Source organism: Talpa europaea, assembly GCF_964194135.1.
Source record: "Talpa europaea genome assembly, chromosome: 9".
Lineage (NCBI taxonomy): Eukaryota > Metazoa > Chordata > Mammalia > Eulipotyphla > Talpidae > Talpa > Talpa europaea.
In genome coordinates this window covers 72,900,886-72,922,186 of record NC_140076.1, presented here as the reverse complement: position 1 = coordinate 72,922,186, position 21,301 = coordinate 72,900,886, and the positions used below count along the sequence as shown (strand labels likewise).

General features: G+C 39.6%; 1 protein-coding gene across 2 annotated transcripts in view; it reads left to right on the top strand.

Moving 5' to 3' along the window:
• RNF130 (ring finger protein 130) overlaps positions 1–21,301 on the top strand; it is a gene marked incomplete at its 3' end in the record, with an annotated part of 126,397 nt that overhangs the window by 91,266 nt on the left and 13,830 nt on the right. The window contains exons 7-8 of one of the 2 annotated variants that reach the window (XM_084243196.1): positions 608–812; positions 4,363–4,460. In XM_084243196.1, the coding sequence (XP_084099322.1) occupies positions 608–812; positions 4,363–4,460 (303 nt within the window). Of the gene's footprint in view, positions 1–607; positions 813–4,362; positions 4,461–21,301 lie in introns of those variants that run through there. The other variant, XM_084243195.1, reaches the window with a different exon arrangement.

Sequence of the window (21,301 nt, the reverse complement as noted above, 5' to 3'; positions counted from 1 at the left end):
AGGCAACTTTTGTATCCACATTTGTATCCAGCTTTTTAGTTGGTGTCCTTGGACCCCAGTGCAGTTTTATATCTGTCCTCCAGGCTTTGGTGCTTAGGTTTTAACAGTTTTCTCACAATTCAAAAATCTTTTCAGTTTTGATCTGCTTTTGACTGTATTATGTCTAAAGATAGAAGATATTTAAAAACTGACTACCAAATGAATGAGGCATTACAGAGAGGTAATGGTATTTTATGTTACCTGCTGTCTCTCTACGTTAATATCAGAGCCAAAATCATATAGTTTATTGTCAGCTTTATAATGACAACAGTGAATCCCTCTTCCTGAAGTCACTTCCACAAAAGGTTGTCATTAAGATGCAGTAACCAATTTTCTCAGTTCTGCAATGGATCTTGCCTTTCCTTTGTACCTTTTTGGGGGGAGGAAATCATCTGTTTTTCTCTTTAGAACTCTTGGGGAAAATGGAGAGGGTGGATAGAGAGGGAAATGAGAGGAAATCACACTAAAAAGTCCTGATGCAATCTTTTAACAGGGTGTCAGATATTTAAAATTTTACAACATGATTTGTTATTCTTACAAGTACTTTTAATCTGGAACTATTTTGCAGCCAAATTTGCCATGTACTGATAATGTAGCATTTGACATGGAAAGACTCACCAGAACCCAAGCAGTTAACCGAAGATCAGCCCTAGGTGACCTCACCAGCGACAATTCTCTTGGCCTCGAGCCCCTTCGAACTTCGGGGATATCACCTCTTCCTCAGGATGGGGAACTCACCCCTAGAACAGGAGAGATCAACATCGCCGTAACAAGTAAGTGGACCTGTGCCCAGCACAGGACAGATTTGCTGCCCATGTTTGGCATGTGGTGACTGCTCCAGATGACGGTTGGGGCAATCACTAGGGCCAATAGTGTGGCCTGTGACTGAGCAAGTGCTATGTACTTCGGTTAAAGCAGATATTTGGAATAGCGAAACTTCCTTTATACTAAGGAGCTTGTATATTTGTGTGTAATGAATACAAATAGTTAACATTTGGCAAATAGTTGTTCAGAGTTTTTATCTTAGTAACTGTTTATAAACCTGTTTTGAAATGATTGCATTGCGAACAGGCATTTTAGAGGATCTTGGTGGGATGTGACTTATGGCCTCAGCATCTTGGGTGTACTGTAGCTCTGAGAAGTGCTTTCCAGTTCCCAGGCAATCTAGTTAAAAGCTGATTCAGAATTTGAACCTAAAAATTCATATCTTTAGGAATAGTTCAGATGACCTGTTGTTGCTCAATTTATTTTATACTTTTTTATTCAGTTTGGCATTTGGCACTTAACTCTTTGGTATAATTGTACATGAAACAGGAGAAAAACCAAAAAAGTAATCTTTAAAAATGCTGGGGGTTGATTATGAACATCATGGTGTTGGACTTGTTGAGAAGTACTGGGTGTGGTGATGCAGGCCTGAGCACGGTGTGAGTGGGCTGGCAGGCGTGTGTGTGGACGTTCACGCTGTGAATTGTTTTCTTCAGTTCCATTCTTTACATGTTATTTTCATCTAACGATCTTTCACTCCATCTTCCTTGTCACCATTTGGGTGCTGCCTTTTCCAATATATGCTGCTGCTTGCCTGTAGCTTCAAGCCCTAACCCTATAGGATTCCCTTCACCTAATTCTGGGAGTCAGTAATGGGTAAAGCTGCTAAAAAAGTTTTCTCTTCACATGGTAAGACTCACATGGTCTGTTTAATTAAAGCAAAATTGCTTTTCAGCCAACCCAAAATTATTACTAGGAGATGATTTCCCAGGTTTCATTCTGTCACTTTTCTAAACTCAAGGAGCCTTCCTGTTGAGTTATGAAATAAGTAAACATACAAACTTTTAAACTTTCTAAATAAGTAAACATTTTAAACTTTGCATTTATAAAATAATTATAAATTATGTTTTATAAAATAAGTAAAACTAAAAAAAAATAAAATAAAACTATTCTTTGATATAATTTTGTTTCCAGTGATTTAATAGCATTTCACATTTTCTTGCTTTAGCATTCAGGTTTTATGCTCTAGATTTTTAAAAGTTGATCTAATGGTAATAAAGGAGACAAAGGCTGCTTATTTATTAATTTATTTTATAGGTCCTTCATTGATCAACATTTATTGAGCACCTACTACTACATTAAGTATTGATCCCCTTATATTTTATGCAGAAATGCCCTTTCAAAATCTTTTGTTTGGATGATAAAAATTATTCGTATATCAAATTAATCATCTTTAGCAGGATTTACACATGATGTTAATAAATGAGATTCGTGTGATTAAAAGATCAAAGCTACTTGTGCCTCAAAGCCCTGTAGTACCCTAGCAACTACAGTGCCTTCAGCCAGCATCCACTGTGTGCAAGGCACTGTGCTAAATCCACACTGAGCAAGACAGCAATAACCAAGAGCCAGCAGCAGCGGATTGCTGCTAACATACTCTCGGGCCCAGTGGGTATTGTTATGATATTCACTCTTTTTGATTACTAGTTTTTATAATTGAAATGCTGTACAAATATGAATGTTATATTCAGAATTTGAAAACATAGACATAATGAAGGTTCTAAAAGTCTGCTTATGTATAAAAGTCTCCAAGAAGAAAAAAGAATTGTGTTAACTTCTTCATATTGATAGGAAATCATCCCATAATGTTTTTAATGTCAATATACATTTCCCTACCTTAAAATATATATTTGGGTAAAAGTGATGGATTTTGTATGGGTTCTTGAATGTTCAGCTTTAATAAAGCTCTTATAAATTCATGCTACCAATGAGAAATTTGTATACTACAAAGCCGTGACTACACTGTTATCTAAAAAGAAGAGCATTTTATAATATGAAAAAAGGTGGGCAGAAAAATGCTCATAGAACAACTCAACATCCTGAAATCCTGAAGAACAGTTTTTGAAGATCACTACCTTTAAAATCTAATAACCTTTTTCAAGCAAAATTCCTAGGCAAACACAGTTTTGCATAATTGTGGGACTCAATGAAAGCCAGGTTGAGAAACACCATGTTATACATAATTTTTGCATATAAACATTTGGCATTCAGTATACATGTTTCTTTTTATGGCCTTGTTGCAGATACATCAAGAATTTTAGCAGGTAACACTTTGAGAAACTGCTCCTGATTAAGAGAGTACTCTGGGGCCTACATATTTTGTAGTTAAGAGTTTTTTAGAAAATCATATTGGTTCTCTGGTTGGATTTGTGGTTTTGTGGGGTTTTTTTGGGGGGGGGTTGCGGGGGGTGGTATTTTTTTGTTGTTGTTGTTCTTAATATTGTTTTTGGAATGTTACCTTGACCATGCAGACTTTGAAAAGTTAAAGGAAAATAGGGCCTCCCTGGTGGTGCAAGGGGTTAAACACCGCACTGTGACGCAATCTTCAGCCTCTGCAGCATGAGTTCTATCCCCAGCCGGCCAGGGCAGACCTCTCCTGTCTTGCCCGCTGCTCCCCTCAGCAGTGTAGTTCAGTCAGTCTGCCTGTTCTGTTCCCCACTTTGTCTCTGGTGGATCCTCTCGCCCCCCGCATCTCTGGCCTGTTGCCCCAGCTCTTCTATTCCTAAATAAATAAATCTTTAAAAAAAAGAAAGAAAAGTTAAAGGAAAATATTAACTGATGAATGGACCTAGAAAGAGACTAGATAAAAATCCTAAGTTCTCTGTACCAGAGGTGTTCACTCTTTGATGGGCCAAGTACCTTGTGAATTCACCTATCCTTCCTGCTTATGCTTAACAAAGCAGAATAGACAGTGGGTATACCTTTCCAAGAGACACCAATGAGATGTCCTTGTTCAGTAAAGACTACCAGTAAACCCAGCCATACAGGAAATACTGTAGACAAGAATGCTGTGGAAGGCCAGCCTGCGGACTGCTTTGAGTACCCACAAGACGTTTGGGAACTTCTACTCTGTGTATCTAAACCTTTCTCTAAGAATGAGCGATACAACCATGCAGAAGTGACAAAATGAAGAAGGAAAGAGACAATAAGTATGTCATCTCAATTAATAATTAAAAAATCAGTGTCCATCTGCAGTTTTATATACATATTTTACTACACATTTTTTGGTGGCCACGTTCCTCACAGACCTCAGGACCTTAACTGGAAGAAAAGGTTGGGCCATGCTTTCCTTTCTGCCTTGCAGCTCTCACCACTACTCCACTAACCTTCTCCAGTTAGTAGCTCTCTGGCAATCTTCCTCCTGCTTCACTTCCTTGGGCCAGTCTTGGCTTATTACCTCCGTTGACGTCTGCTTCGTTGCATTTGAGGGAAATGTTGACATCGATTTGACTTAAGCCTTCTCCCCAGAGTGATTTCCTCCCTTTCCTTTGTCAACAGAAGAATGGTTTATTATTGGCAGTTTTGGCATCCTCAGTGTTCTCACACTCTGCTACATGATCATCAGAGCCACAGCTAGCTTGAATGCTAATGAGTAAGTAACAAATTGTTTTTTGGTTGCATGTGCCAGATGATCCCAAGGAAAATGTAGACTAAATTTTCATAAATATGGTGAGAATCAACTTCTGCCACATTCATAGTGATCCTAATGGAATCATACCTAGCAAAATAATTTATTTCATGAACATATGTTTTCAGTCATTAACAGATTGGATCTCACCTTGCTCAGCAACTACAGCTCACTTGGGAAAAGATCTAGGGGTTTTCATTAGCCACAAACAAAGTGAACCAACAGTGTAAAGTAAATGCAAAGGCAACCAGTTATAGTCATAGAATGCCAAGGGTGTCCACATCGTATCATGAGCACCAGTAAGAGTAGCCCTGCTTTCTGTGGGCCCATCAGACTTTACCTAGAATCTTCCAGACTTAGCTTTGTTAGAACACTGACACCCTGGCCGTAATCAAGGAATAGGAACTATGATATTTAACCTACAAGAAAGAAACCATCAGGAAGAACCCTGTTTCCAGATACTAGGAAGACTCTCAGGGGAGAAAAAGATAAGGCTAAACAGTATTTCCTTCAAGTGAAGACCAAAGTTACAGGGAGGCAATAAGAGAAAGGAAGGCAGAACTGTCAGTTGGGTTACTGACCAGTGAGATGGTTTGCCATGGATAGGACCAGAAATACAGGCAGAGCCTGGGTGTGTCTTGTCAGAGCTGCTTGTCAGCGAGAGGTATTTTAGAGGAGGGGAAATTGGGCTAGGAGACTGTTAAGGGCCATTTTGATCCAGGAATTTTCCAAAAGTACCTTTCCATAGGGATGAGAGAAACAGTTTTTGAGTTTGCTTTTGTTTTAAATTTTGGGCATTTACTGAGGACATTATTCAGTCCTTTAACCAGTATTCATGAAAACTAATTAGAGATGAAAGCATCCCTGGGTCACTGCCCAGATTTGAACTTAAATCAATACAAGTGGAATTCATGTACTCTCCATATCCAGTTTCAGGCCAGCACTTTAATTAATAATAACCATCCAAGCTCTTGCAGTTGATTTAATTGAATGCTCGTTGTTCAGCTGTAGAAACAATGAGCAAGTAACCTCCAATCCAGTGACTTGATTTTGTTACGTCTAACCTGATCTGTTGGCTAGATTTGTAAGAAATGCCCTTTGGCATCCCTGACCTGTTGTTACATATTGGGAGAATGGCATGGTCACTTGGCATTCTTCAAACTTAAGATGAGCAGGCTAGGCATCCTACAGCAGGGCAACAGCTAGCTGCTTCTGTTGGGTCCACTGAAAGCAGTGTTGCTTCAACATGATAATTGCTCAGATTCTGGAGGCAAACACACACTCCTCCATTTGCTTGTGAGACCCATAGTGATGTTTATCTCAATTGCATTTTAGTCATCCATAAAATAGCATTAATGGTAGAATTGCATCACAGGGTGGTTATGAGAATTAGCATTTAACATGTTTAGCACAGTGCCTGGTACATAAGACGTGCTCAATAAATGTTAGCCAAAACAATCCTGCCAAGGTTCTTTGAAAGTTCTGTGAAAAAAATGGCCAAGTGCCTTTATCATTTGGTAAATGAATTTGTCTCCCATGAACTGGGACACACAATCATAGGAGCTCTGTGAGTCCCTATGATTGCAATTTGGAGGAATATATGTATTTCTCCTGCTGTCACCTTTTTTGCTTACTCTCATGCTGATAGTAATGTAAACTCACTTCTTAAAAATTCACGAACCAGTGAAACCCAATCACAGCCAATGGTGGCACTCTGAGCACTTTTAAAGAATTACTAAGTAATTTAATGCACCTTGCTGCCACTCAACATGTGCCAAATTCTCACTTCTTCCACTGGATATTGGGGAGTGCCCAATAGGCATGCTGCCTATTAGAAATCAGAGCACTTGAGCCATAATATCTCAGTTCCATGCGTAAATGCCTGCATGACTCAGAATCTAAGTCATAGATCCTAGATCCATGTCTTAGTCCTGTCCTCCCATTAGCTTTTGATAAGGGTGGATACTGCAGTTTTTCATTTGGATTTTATTTCTGTACCTTCGGTGAAAGCCATGCTGAAGGACAATTTTCATGATCCCATTTAAAGAGAGAAATTGAGAGTGAGAGTGTGCGTGTGTATGTGTGTACACACATGGGTGCCGGAAGAATGGTCACCAAGATATTAATGGTGATTATCTTAATTTAGTAAGATTTTGGGTAATGTTTTTCTCTCCTGTGCTATCATATGTTGGGATTTTTTTGAACAATATATATGAATTATTTCATTTTTTCAAACAATTATAGGCACAAAGACAAAGTTAATAGTCACTCTTAATTCTGTCTCTTTCTCAAGAATGTTGATGAGAAATTCCTATGTGATTTTAATTCCAAGGAAAGGTTTATATTAGCAAATAAATTATTTATAATGATTCTTCATTAATGAATTCCTTGAAATCTCTATTTCCCTTTTTGCCTTTACCAAAAACAGTCAAAATGAGATTGCCTTTTCAATTTAATTACTCTGTTTTAATTTTTCTAGGTTACCTCATCTATTTGTAAGACAGTCTTCTAGAAAAATAAACTTCATCTTTTCACTTTTCAGTGGTTTCTCTGGAAATTAATAGTAAACTGCTACTACCTACTATAGTTTACTTTTCTGTTACACTGAACATGTGCATTGTGATTTCAAACAAGATCTTTACCCAGTTTAGCAAGTGGTGAAACTCCATAGACAAAATGAAGCCATCTGGGCCAGATCAGTGGGCAGGCATGTGGAACCCAGATGGGCCAGGCTCTGCCCCACAGTGCTGAATTACAGGTTGCTCAGGGTACAGGCGGTCTACCCCTCACCACACGGGACTTGACACTATGGCTTAACTCAGAAGTTGATCAAAGTCCATATTTCTAGGGCCATTTCCCTCCTGTTGAGATGAAATACTATTTTAAGTACTCAGCCATGACTAATTGTGCTTTTTTAAGACACTGCAAGCAAACCTAGTGAATTTTGGGACCTCCCCGGTGGCACAGCGTGTTGAGCGCAGTGCTGTGAAGCTGTCTACAGCCTCTGCAGTGCCGGTTTGATTCCCAGCCGGCCAGGGAGATTACCACATGGCGCGGCAAACCTCTCCTGTCATGCCCGCTGCTCCCCTCAGCAGTGTATTTCGGTCCTTCTGCCTGTTTTGCTCCCTGCTCTGTCTCTGGTGAATTCTCTCGCCCTCCCGCACCTCTGGCTTGTACCCCAGTGCTTGTATAAATAAATAAATATTTTTAAAAAATAAAATAAGCTAGCGAATTTTGAGACTTTACAAATATAAACTGGATAGTTGTCAAAGAAGGAAATAAACGCAAGGCAAATATATTTTTATATATTGACTTCTCATACTTCCATTTCTTAGCACCTAGGTAGGCAAGGTTATTGAATTTCAGTTCCCAAAGGAGGTTTTCTGCTTTACTTCATTATTCAAATAAACCTGTGAAATCCCAGCATTCACCAGTTTATATTTGTATCGATGTATTTTTTCTCAACATAAAGGAAATAAATGTTGTCATTTTTATTTCAGGAACAAGTTATATAAGATGTGCAGGTGATGAAAAAAAGATTTTAAGTTGAATAGAAGGTTCAGCTAGGTATCCTCTATAGACCTTTTTTACTTCCTAGATTCTCATTCACAGAAATTATGTTTGACAATTTGCAAACCAAGATTGAAACATTTTCAGCAGGAGGAAATGAATCCGTTGTGGTTAATCCACCTAGATTCCATATGCCTGCCCTGACTCTGGATCCAAAGTAAAAGCCTATAGCATAATCTAAGACCAAGAGCCCCTAGCTCTGTAGCAGGTCAGTGGGCTTTGGTGGGCACCACCAGTATTCCTCATGAGCTATCCTCTTTTGAAGTGTAGTAGTAGACATTTATAGTCCAGTTAAGCAGAAGGTTAATTTTATTCTCTGCTCATGTTTCTGAAAACCATCATTTGATGTCCTGGGGGTGCTTAGCTTGGAAAAGAGGAGACTGAAGTAATGTGAAAGGTGTCAGCAGGTATTTGAAGGACTCCCAAAAATGAGACTAGAACTATTTATTGGGTGCCTACCAAAAACTTACCACCTGTATTGAGCTACTTTCTACCCACATTGCCTCATTTATTTCTCATAAGAGTTCCATTGTGAACCATAGACTGATCCATACAGAAGGCAGTACTATAGTTCTGGAGAACTGGAGATTCTGGAGATATCTACAGGAAGCTAGATTTCAATTAGTGTAAGAAACAACGAGTCAAAATTGTACATCCATGACCTGGAGTAATTTGAAAGCTTGTGAGCTTGCTAGGAGCTATTTATTCAGGCAGAAGCTGTGAGGCCTCAGTAGTTCAGAGGCAGATCCTGCATTAAGTGGAAGTCTGAGGCTCCTTCCACTTCTGGGAGTCCCTCTTGAATTGTCTGTCCTAAAGAGTCCCTTCCTAGGAGAGATCCGAGTGGGAAGAGATTTTGGCTTGTTGGCTGCCTCTTTTAAAACCTCAGTTTTAAAAGCAGTGTTTTCCTTTGCTTTTGTGAAGCAATATTTTCAAACTTCTTTTCCTATTTCCCACTATAAGAGATCTATTTTACTTTATGACCCAGAATTCTCACCTATATAACTGAGAAAGAAAAAGAAGTCTCACAAATGTTTTCTTTACTGCATGCAGTATTCTCTGATTTATTTCCCTCGGTACTTTGTTATTGTTAATGCCAGTCATAAAGTCCTAAACAGTTTTACAATCCATTAATAGCTTGTGGCCTGTGGTTTGAGAAACACTGTTCTCAATCTAATACTTTTGCTCACACTAGCACCATCTTTATTATCTCAAGACAGCCTTGCTTGTACCAATTGCAGTAACAATTTGAAATTACCGTCAGTTTACTAATGAATCCTCTTCTTTCTCTTATTACCTACTCCTGCTTTTAACTACTCTGAACCTGAGATATATACATAAATAGTGTGATTAAGAAGACAGATTTGTTTTTCTAAAAAATCATAACAGAAAGAGGATTAAAGGATCTTTGATGGTACTTCTGTACTAACTTTAGGAGTGGTCATATTTTATTTTTCAGAAGTACCTTTAATGTTAGGGCTTCATTCGTTGCTATAAATTCTTCAAAGGCCATCAAAATAAATTTAAAAATCTTGATTCACCCATTAAAAGTCCTTGCATCTCATATCCATTTTTTCCTGAGGAAACATTATAAAGACAGTTTTTAAGTATGAACTATAGCATGCAGTAAGGTACAGAACTTTATGTGAAGTTGTTGCTTTCTGTTTTTCATACCAGGCCTCATTCATTTAGTCACCATCTTCCCAGTGCTCCCTGACTGCTGAGTGTCAGATCTTGCATGTCAGGAGCCCTGAAAAGCAAGGGCACACCTGCCCAGTGCACAGCCACTCTGATTTATAGTGGTTGGGGAGTGCTGCTTTTGCCTGGGGGAAAGGAGGGATGAAGAAGGAGTTTCAATATCAGGCCCAAGATAATGAGGGCACAAAGTGAAGAAAAAGCAGGTCAGGTTCAGGGGTTGTGTGATTTAATGTATATGCTATATGTGGTACAGCAGTAGACAGAATTTGGACTTTATTCTTGCAAGCAGTGGGTAGTGTCTAAGACTTTCAGCAAAAAAGTAATTCCTATTGACTGAGAACTTGCTTGGACATTGTAGAGACTAGAGACAGGAAGGTATGTTAGATAAAAATATGGACTTGAAGGAGGAAGTCATGGAAGTGATGGGGAGGAGAGGACATCAAGAGCTGATGGAGAATGATATGATATGATAACCATTAAGATAACTACTAGACGGTTTGAAATATATAGATCTGGAACTTAGCCAAAAGAAAAGAAATCAGAACTCAACACGATTTAGGAACCATGGAAATGAACCAGACTAGAGAAGCATACCAGAACCAGTACAGTGCCAGATTGCAGAGGGGCAGCTTTAGCCTGAGGACAGCATAGTAAATTTTTCAAGAGACCTCAGATACCTAGTACAGGAATTCTCATACCTAGTACAGGAATACACACACATTCACATGCACACGCACATGCAAGCACACACTGGTGGTTCCTGGAAGAGAGCCATATATCCCTGAAACTGTACTGTTCAAAATATCATTTCAAAATAAGTAATGACATTCTTGTTTGAGGTAGAAAGGGGGAGCATATTTCAAAGACAACACCTACAGATTTTAAGACAACCCAGCATTTAGAACATGTCTTCAAACCAGGAAACCAGTTGTATATGATCATTTTTCCTGCATTTTTAAAACAAGATACTACTATCTGTACTTTGTCCTGGATTCCTTTTGGAAAGTACTAACACACTTGTGAGAGAACTGTGCCTCTTGACCATAGATCTGAAACTGCTGAATTCAGGAAAATGCTAATGGCTTACTGGCTTTACCAGTGGGACTTGGAAATAGTTGGGGATAGTCCCACACCACCCTTAAGTTAGGATCACTTTCTCTGTTATTTTAAAACATTGACTACCTTAACTAATTCATGACCTCTTTTTTCCTTTTATCCCATAGGGTAGAATGGTTTTGAAGACGAAAATAACTGCTTCTTTGACTGATTGCCTCTTGATGGATAAAAGAACCTATTTTTGTGCATCATTTACCAATCATGTCACACAAGCGTTTATTTTTAGTACATTTTATTTTTTCATAAAATTGCTAATGCCAAAGCTTTGTATTAAAATAAATAAATATTAAAATAAAAAGACTGTGCTGTTGAGTATTATTCACCCCCTGAATAATAATAATCAGCCCTGGGAAGGGTGATTTGGAGATCACATACCCAAATTTCATTTGTTTGTGTTTTGGAGATAGCATGTTCATGACTCCTCCCGGGAGGAGCAGTGATGTGCCCACCGTGTCAGGATAGGACACACACACAGGACCTCCTGGGTGCTGGTGCCTCTTTAGGCACTCAGTGGAGTTACTTCTTTTATTTTCTTCAAGGATGCTGTTCTGTTCACCTCTGATAATTAATTTCTTGTTCCTTTGGTCAGTCTGCTCCCATCACAACATCAGCTGCACAGCAACAAGGACATTTAACTGTGTTGCTTGCCACTGTATAGCAGAGTGCTTTGCACATAGTAAGTGCTCAATAAATACTTGTGGGATGAAGGGATGAGTGTAGGAAAAAATTTCCAAAACACACACCTACTGGTAGTATATCTATTTTTTGTTATCAACTTTGTGCGGTATTTTCTTAAACAGCAAGTTCTAAAGGTTTGATGAGATCAACTGAACATGTGTAAATGAATTTTGTTTTATTGAGAAAATTTGAAATGTTTTATTAATTTGTGCTTGCAGGATTGTCAGTATGTGTAAATGTTTTAAGCAGTGAATTGTCAGCTTTCTACCTCCTCATTCCTGAGGCATGAGAACATACTCCCTTGACAACAGGTTCCCTTACTGCAGTCACACTAAAATGGGGGGGGGATGGTTGAAGTTTTTTTAATTGAGATATAATTCACCTACCATTAAAATTTACCCTTTTAAAGGGTAAGCCATGTCAGTGGATTTTAGTGTAGCTGCAAAGTTATGCAGCCATCACAACTATCTAATTCCAGAACATTTTTATCATCCCAAAAAGAAGTCCCATATCTATTAATAACCTCTCCTCTTCCATCCCCATGGCAGCCAAGAAATTGCTTATCTACTCTGTCTCTATGTATCTGCCTATTCTAGACATTTCTTCTTATAAGTGGAATCATAACGTGTTCTTTTGTGTCTAGCTTCTTTGATTTAATTTAATGTTTTCAAGGTTCATCTGTATTGTACAATGTTTCAGTACTTCATTCTTTTTGGGGACTGAATGTTATTGTTGTATGATGATATACAACATTTTGTTCATCCACTCATATTGATGGACATTTGGGTTATTTCCATCTTTTGGCTATTATATATAGTGCTGCTGTGAACACTTGTGTACAAGTTTTTGTGTAGACTTATGTTTTCAGTTTCCTTGGGTAACTGTAGAGGTAGAATTGTTGGGTCATACGGTAGCTCGATATTTAACTTGCTGAAAAACTGCCAAACTGTTCTCCAAAGCGCTTGCACAATTTCACATTGTCATTACTGACAATGTACAGGGACTCCGATTTCTCTCCATCCTCACCAGCACTGGATATTTTCCTTTATTAAAAAATTATAGCTGTTGGGCCTCCCTGGTGGCACAGCAGTTGAACACTGGGTTGCGAAGCTGCCCACAGCCTCTGTAGCGCCAGTTCGATCACCGGCTGCCAGGCGAGGGTCCCACATGGCGCACAGACCTCTCCTGCCTCCCGCTGCTCTCCTCAGCAGTGTACTTTGTCAGTCTGCCTGCTCTGCTCCCCGCTCTGGCTCTGGTGAATTCTCTCACTCTCCCGCGCTTCTGACTGTACCCAGTGCTTGCATAAATAAATAAATAAATCTTTAAAAAAAATTATAGCTGATTCTAGGGGTTGTGAAGTGTTAACCTTCTTGTGGTGTTGATTTGCATTTCTCTCATGCAAAGTTGAACAGTTTTTTATGTGCTTGTTGACCACTCGTATATCTTCTTTAGAGAGATGTTTATTCAAATCATTTGCCCATGTTTAATTGGATTATCTTTGTTGTTGTAAGAGTACTTTATTCCAGTGGGCCCTTTTCAGATACGTGATTTGCAAATACAATTTCCCATTCTGTAAGTTACCAATTCACTTTTAGATTATCTTTCAAACCATTAAGTTTTTTATTTTAACGAAATCCAATTGGTCTTTATTCTATGGTTGCTTTTGCTTTACAAGTCATATTTTAAAAAACCCTTCCCTAACTCAAGTTCACAAAAACTTCCAAGAGTTTATAGTTTCAGTTCTTATATTCAGGTCTTTGATCTATTTTGAGTTAATGTTTGTATATGGTGTAAGATAGTAATCCATCTTTATTTTTTGCATGTCAATATTCACTTGTCCCAGCACCATTTGCTGAAGAGGCTGTTCTCCCCCCAATTGAGTAGTCTTGACATCCTTGTTGAAAACAGTAGAGCATAATATGAGTTTATTTCTGAACTCTCAATTCCGGTTTGTGGTTTGTATCTGTCCTTGTGCCACATGGTATTGATTGCTGTTGCTTTGTATTGTTTTGAAATTGGAAAATGTGAAATCTCCAACTTTGTCCTTTTTCAAGATTATTTTGGCTACTCAGTATCCCTTGCATTTCCATATAATTTTAGAATAAGTTTCTCAATCTCTGCAAAGAAAAAGAGAAAGGCAAGTGGGTTTTTAATTGGGATTACATAGAGTCTGCAGATTTTAAGTAATACTGTCAGTCTTAATATTAAGTCTTCCAGTCCATGAACAGGGGATGTCTTTCCATTTATTTAATTTATATAGAAATAGGATTGATTTTTGTATATTGGTCCTTTATCCTGGAAACTTACTGAAACAACAGTTCTAATAGTTTTTTAGTGGGTACCTTGTGTCCCCTCCTGTTCCTATTTGTGTATACATTATCATGTATATAGTTTTGCTTCTTCCCTTTCAATCAAGTCGTCTCCAGCTAGAAGCTCCAATAGTAGAATTTTTATTTATTTATCCATAGAAGAGCTGGGGTGTAGGTCAGAGGTGCAGGTAATGAGATTCATCAGAGACCAAATGGGAAGAGCAGAGCAGGTGGGTCTACTGAAATACACTGCTGAGGGGAGCAGCTGGCAAGACAAGAAGGGTCTGCACCATATGTGGGCTAGCTCCCTGGCCAGCAATCAAACTCAGGCCACAGTCAGTGGTGTTAGCACTGACATTTAACCACTACACCACCAGAAGTCCCTCCAATAGTATAATGTGGAATAGAAGTGGAGCAAGTTGAATGTCCTGTTCATAATCTTGGGGGGGGAAAGCTTTTAGTCTCACCATTCAGAATGCCATTAGCTGTGGCATTTTCATAGATGCCCTTTATCAGGTTTAAAAAGTTCACTTCTAATCTAGCTTGTTGGGTGTTTTTACCACAAAAGAGTATCTAAAAGCTTTTTCTGTGCTATTGCAGTGATTGTATGTTTTTTTGTCTTATTTATTCTAGCAATATGATATATTGCATTGACTTAGTTTCATGTGTTGAGACAACCTTGCATTCCTGGGTTAAATCCCAGTTGATCAGGGGCCTTCCTGGAGGCGCAAGGGGTTAAGCACCGCACTATGAAGCAAACGGCAGCCTCTGTAGCCGAGTTCAATATTCCCACCCGGCCAGGGAGCTCTCCTGTCTCGCCCGCTGCTCCCCTCAGCAGTGTGTTTCAGTCAGTCTGCCTGTTCTGTTCCCTGCTCTGTCTGTCTCACCCCCCGCATCTCTGGCCTGTACCCCAGCTCTTGATAAATCTTTAAAAAAAAATCTCAGTTGATCATAATGGGACTTTGTTTATATGTATTGCTAGATTCAGCTTGCTAGTATTTTGCTGGGATTTTTGCATCTGTATTCATAAAGGGTATTAGTCTGTAATTTTCTGACTTTTTCTGACATCAGTGTAACGCTGGCCTCATGTAATGAATTTGAAATGTCCCCTCCTATTCTGTTTTTTGGAAGAGTTTGGAAAAACGAATTGATGTTAATTCTTAATAAGATGCTTGGTAGAATTCACTAGTAAAGCCATGAGGTCCTGGGCTTTTCTTTTTGGGAAGTTTGTTGATTACTGACTCACTCTTGGTATGAGTCTGTTCAGATTTTCTATTTCTAATTGAGTCAATTTTGATAATTGGTGTCTTTCTAGGAATTTGTCTCTCTTTTAGGTTATCTAATTTGTGGGCTTCTTATTTCTCTAGGATTTGGTAGTAATGTCTTCCTTTTATTCCTGACTGTAGTAAGTTAAGTCTTTTTTGTTTGTTTGTTTAACTTAGTCTAATGGTTTGTCAGTTTTGTTGACCAGTTTGCATAGAACCATCTTTTGGTTTTATTGATTTGCCTTTTTTTCTTCTTCCCTACTTCCTAAATTTTTACTCAGATCTTTATTAATTTCTCCCTGTGCTTGCTTTGAACTAGTCTATTCATTTTTACTTATTTCTCTCTCCTTACAGTAAAAAGTTTAGGTTATTGATTTCACATCTTTCTTTTTAATATAGATATTTGCAGATATAAATTTTCTTCCAACTGCAATTTGGACTATAAATTTTGGTATGTCGTGATTTTTATTTCATTCATCTTGAAGTATTTTCTAGTTTACACTAATGATTTCTCTTTTGATCCATTGCTTGTTTAAATCCCACATATTTGTGAATTTTCCAAATTTCTTTCTTAGATTTCTAATTCCATTTCCATTGTAGTTGGAGAAAATACTTTGTATGATTTCAGTCATTTTAAATATTGGGTTGCCAGAGAAGTCATGACGCATTTTTGCTTGAAAAGCATCATCATTTTCCGACAACCCAATATATCAAGGTACTTGTTTTATGATCTAGTATATGATGTTTCCTGGATAATGTTCCATGTGCACTTGAGAAGAATTTATATTCTGTTGTCTAATTGGTTAAGTGGTGTGGTTAAAATACTCTCTTTCGTTATTCATGTAATTATCAAGTTGTTCTATCCATTATTGAAAATAGGGTATTGAAAACATCAGTTATTCTTGCTTAATTACCTATTTCTCCCTTTGTATCAATTTTGGTTTCATATATTTTGGGGCTGTGTTGTTGGGTGCATATGGGGGTTGAAGGATACTTTTAAATGCACAGAGGTTATTCATTACAGCTCTATCTAATGAGATTTACTGGTTCAGTGGCCCTCATGAGATTTCCAGCCAACTGTAAAAGCTAGAGAGTTCAGCTGTGTATGTTTGACCTTATTCTCTAAAGTAGATTATTACATTGACTTCTTCCTCAAACACTACAGTTTTTTTTCCTTCTACAGGTATTGTCATAAATTTATGGCATAGTTCCTCCCCATCTTGCTTTATTATGTGGAAATCAAATTAGTTGTTCCCTTTTCTCTCCTTTCCATTTGTAATGAGTCATTTTCTGTTAGCAACAGGCAATGTAGTGTTGCTTAATAATCGTATTACTGTTTCTGTTAATTTAATGTAACTTCACTCTTTTTACATTATTTCAAGTCCTAGCAGAAAGTAAGGCTTTTTTACAAAACTAGCAAGCTAACCATAGAACTGAGGCATACAGCAAAGGTGGGGTATAGGGGGGCACGAGCAGGAGAGGGATGAACACAAGGGAATTTGGTGATGGTGCACGGATAATATGGTAGCAGGAGAAATATGGGGACTACACGATATAAGAAAAAATATTAATAAAAAAGAAGTAAGACTTGCTCAAGTAGTAACTATTCAGTGGGCCACAAATGAAATTTTGAACTAAGAAACGAAATGATAATGAAGTAAATGAAATGATAATGGGATTTGACTTTCTGTCACACTTAAGGAATATTTATCATCATCCATTGAAATTTGAACCTGCTGTTTTGTGACTGAGATTTAATTGACATCATTAAATGTTTATGCTTTAGTTACAGTCTCAGTAACCTTGAAAATGGTGTGTTGTGTGTGTTGTACATATGTGTATGTGTGCACATGTTGCTCACACCAGTGCCCCTTAACGTCTGGGGCTGTTCTTTAGCACCAGAGTTAGAATTAGCATCAAAAAGCAGTTGCTTATTCATAGCCATAGTGTTAGCAGCTAAGATGCTATTCAACATCATACACTAGAAGCAGTGTATGAATTTAAATAATTTCTTATTCTAAAACTTAGAAAATGACCAGAAATTTTCTAGAACAGTTGTGGTATTTCAGAGCTTTACACCCCCTTGGACTTTTATAATGAGGCACAAGGTCATTATTTTTTTAACGCAAGGTGTTTTTTTCATAACTTTTTTGAAGATTTATTTATGCATACAAGAACTGGGGTACAGAACAGAGGTGCGGGGGGGTTGGGGATGAGAGAGTGGGGAACTGAGGGGAGCAGTGGATGATATGAGAGGTCTGCTGCGCCATGTGGGTTAGCTCCCTGGCCCGCCTGGGATTGAACTCTGGCCATGCTGCAGTGGCTACAGATAGCTTCACAGTGCTGCAACTTAAACCCCTGTGCCACCCAGGAGCCCCCCATATCTAGTTTATTTCAAGGACGCTTCATTGTGTACAATTGGTAAGAATATAGTCTATACATACCAAAGAGCTTCCACAAGATCTTTGGGAGAGCTCACTTAGGCTTTGCTGACAACTTTAGACCTGGCAGAGATTAAATCTGGTCTCTTTACCAGCTGGTTTGTCATATAGACTTTAAAGATACTGAAGAGTCCTTGATTTCTTTACCGCTAAATTACTGAGTTATACTAAATTCCTTATCAGTGCAGATTAAGAATAGAACTTATGGCAACAAAGAATCCAGCTGAAATAGAAAATGCCCTTCTAAATCTCTGCTGTGAAACTGGCCGGGAGGAAATTTAACAATAGCCAGCAATTCCAGATGATGAAGGAAGAGATGCCAGACACCATGCTGAGTGGCTTGCATATATTATTACTTTAATCTTGGCAACATCCTAATGAGAGAAGGTAGGTAGAGGTCTCAATAATTTGGCCAGAATCACACATCTATTGAATAGCAAAGTCAGAAATGAGACCTAGCCAGCCCAAGGGGCGGTGTTCCTACCTGGCCACCCTCCAGTTGGGGAACATTTGAGCCCTAAATGGGGACGGTGTTGGGCCAGTATTTGCTAAATTGTGCACAGTTTTTGCCCTTGAGGAATTCAGTGTCAAGGGAAAAAAAAAATAAACAGGAAAATAAACAGTGGATAGGTACATACATATATATGTATGTATGTTTACACACACCTGTGTTTTATGGTGTGTATGTATAATAGGAAAATGAATAAAGGGGAACTTTGAGGATTGAGCTGTTGTGTGTATGGTGCTCTTGATGTTGGTTTTGGAGTTGGTGGGTTTGGAGTGCGGGGTCCTTGGGTTCATTCTGGGAAAGGTTTCACCAGAGCTCCCGTTTCAGCAGCACACAGCGAGTTTCTCCACAAGACAGAGACAGTAGTTATATTTCGAGAACAGGTTTATTAGGAAAAGGGGGTAGAAGAATTATGGACAGGGCCTCCCCTGGTGGAGCAGCGATTGAGTGCTGGCCTGCGAAGCTGTCCGCAGCCTCTGCAGCGCTGGTTCTATCCTCGGGGGCAGGCGAAGATCCCACGTGGTGTTCAGACCTCTCCTGCCATGCCCACCGCTCCCCTCAGCAGTGTATTTCGTCATTCTGCCTGTTCTGTTCCCGGCTCTGGCTCTGGTGAATTCTCTCACCCTCCTGCACTCTGACTGTACCCAGTGCTTGTTAAATAAATACAATCTTTTTAAAAAGAAAAAGAAGAATGAAGGACACTTGCATAGACAAGCGGGCAGGAAGAACTGCCCCAAAGGGACAGGTTTGCTAAGAGAAACCTCAAGGAGAGCTGTCTACGCAGAGGGAGGTCAGTAAAGAGAAGTCCTGGCCTGGTATAGGTCACTGGCAGGCAGGAAGTTGCTGCCCTGCAGAGGGAGAGAGTTGGTGAAAAGAGGCACCTGCATAGGCACAGGTGGGCAGATGGAGTGCTGCTCCAAGCCTCTGCAGACTGCACTGATACAGTCCTTTTCTCTTTGGGAGGGCTCACTCCTCTGTGGAGTGGCCTGTTTGTTGCCGATGTTGGAAAACTAGGCAAAACTAGAAAGGGGCCAGAGATTCCAGAATGGGCCCAATCTCCGTATCTTTACCCTCCGGTCTGTGCTCCACTTCCTATAGCATCTGATCCTGCCTGGGTCTTATGCCTTGTGATAAGTTACTGGTGCCTAAGGGTCCCAACCTCTACAGCTGGGTTAATGGTCATGTCATTTGCCTTTACCCCCATCTCCTGCCTTTACCCCCCATGTCAGGTTCTGGTCTTGGGGCACCTTCTTTCCAGGCTTTCTATTCTTGTCCTCTACCACTCTCATATACTCTATATACACAATCTTAAAAGTTAATGAATAATTGGGCCTTCCCTGGTGGCGCAGCGGTTGAGCACTAGGCTGCGAAGCTGCCCACAGCCTCTGCTGCGCCGGTTTGATTCCCAGCCGCCGGCGAGGGTCCCACATGGTGCGACAGACCTCTCCTGCCGCGCCTGCTGCTCCCCTCAGCAGTGTATTTCGTCAGTCTGCCTGTTCTGTTCCCCGCTCTTGCTCTGGTGAATCCTCTCACCCTCCTGCATTTCTGACCATACCCAGTGCTGGTATAAATAAATAAATAAATCTTTTTTTAAAAAAAAGTTAATGAATAATCATAGTAACTAACAAAGGCTGTAACTATGTGACAAGTAAACTTTTAAGCATTTTACATCTACTACCTCATTTAATCCTTGCAACAATCCCGCTATTATTAACCCCATTTTACAAATGAGGTTTGGAAAAACCCAGTGACTAGCCAATTTTATGTTCTAACCTGCTCCATTTTGCCTCTTAGAGAAGCTCACCCAGTAGAAGGACAGGTGTGAGGCATCCTAATCTGTGCACCCTTGTGATAATAGGAAGGGCTAAAAAGTGTGCTGGACTTGAATTTAGGAATTCAGCTAGGTGATGAGAGAGATGATCTAGAACTGGATGGTGGTGCTCTCACTCAGAGCATTTGCTTTTCCCTGGGGAGTGAAGAGGAGTCTTGTGCATTTTGGAAGGTGTGAATGAGATGCAGACTGGCTTCTGAAATTAAAATGAGTTACTAATGAAAGCAGGTATCTGTTCTGCTTACTTTACAAGCATTACAGCTTGGGAGCTGCTTTAACAAATAAGCTAACAGTTAAGAAGTGGGATTAAAACTGGAGACAATGCAAGGGGAAGGAGACCTCTAGGAAGAATTAACTCAGCACAGAAGAGCATCAGTGCATCTATGCCTGCTCTACAATACAGCTCAGAGAAGTTTTGAGATCCTGTTGGGGAAGGACTTTGTATACTGAGGAGTCAGAATAATAGAAATAACATAAGGTAGGGTAGCAGCAGAGCCCAAATTCAGTCAAGATGAGAAAGTATAATGGGAAGCCCAGGTGATGAAAATATGTCCAAGATGGTAATAAAAAATTGGGGGCAACACTCAAGCTGGAGTCTAATGATGCTTTGAGAAACAAATCTAATCTATGAACTATATCCAGTTCCTTTACTCTTTATTTCTTTACCTAAAAGTGTTTCTTAAAAGTTTCTTTTGAGGAAAAGAAACTTGGTTGGTTTTCACCAACCAAAGGGCAGAGATTCAACCAAAGGTGTTTTCTCACCCCAGGTCAGGAAGTTGAGGCATTGCTGTTCTCTGCCTCAGGTGGCACCGGGTCCTGCTCAGGCTGCTCCAAAAGCTCAGGGTTCACTGTCAGATATAGGGTTACAGGCCAGAGCTCGACCTGACCAAACCTCTCCTCCTGGAGGCTTCTTTCCTGTGAGACACACAACTAAAACAGCCTCCACGCATGGACAAGAATCATTCAGAATCCCAAGGCACAAATGATTTATTTTCAAATCCCAAATATTTGACTTTGAAAGTATTTTTGACCACATTTTATCATTAATAAGATAAGGGAGTCACAGCTTAGGAGCTTGGGATAGTTTAAAAGGCAAAAAACAATGCAGGGCCTCCCCAGTGGCGCAGCGGTTGAGCGCTGGGTTGCGAAGCTGCCGGCGGCCTCTGCAGCGCCAGTTCGATCCCCGGCTGCTCCCCGGCCACCGAAGGAGGGTCCCACATGGCGCGCAGACCTCTCCTGCCGCCCGCTGCTCCCCTCAGCTGTGTACTTCGGTCCTTCTGCCTGCTCTGCTCCCTGCTCTGGCTCTGGTGAATTCTCTCACCCTCCCGCGCTTCTGACTGTACCCAGTGCTTGTATAAATAAATAAATAAATCTTAAAAAAAAACAAAACAAAACA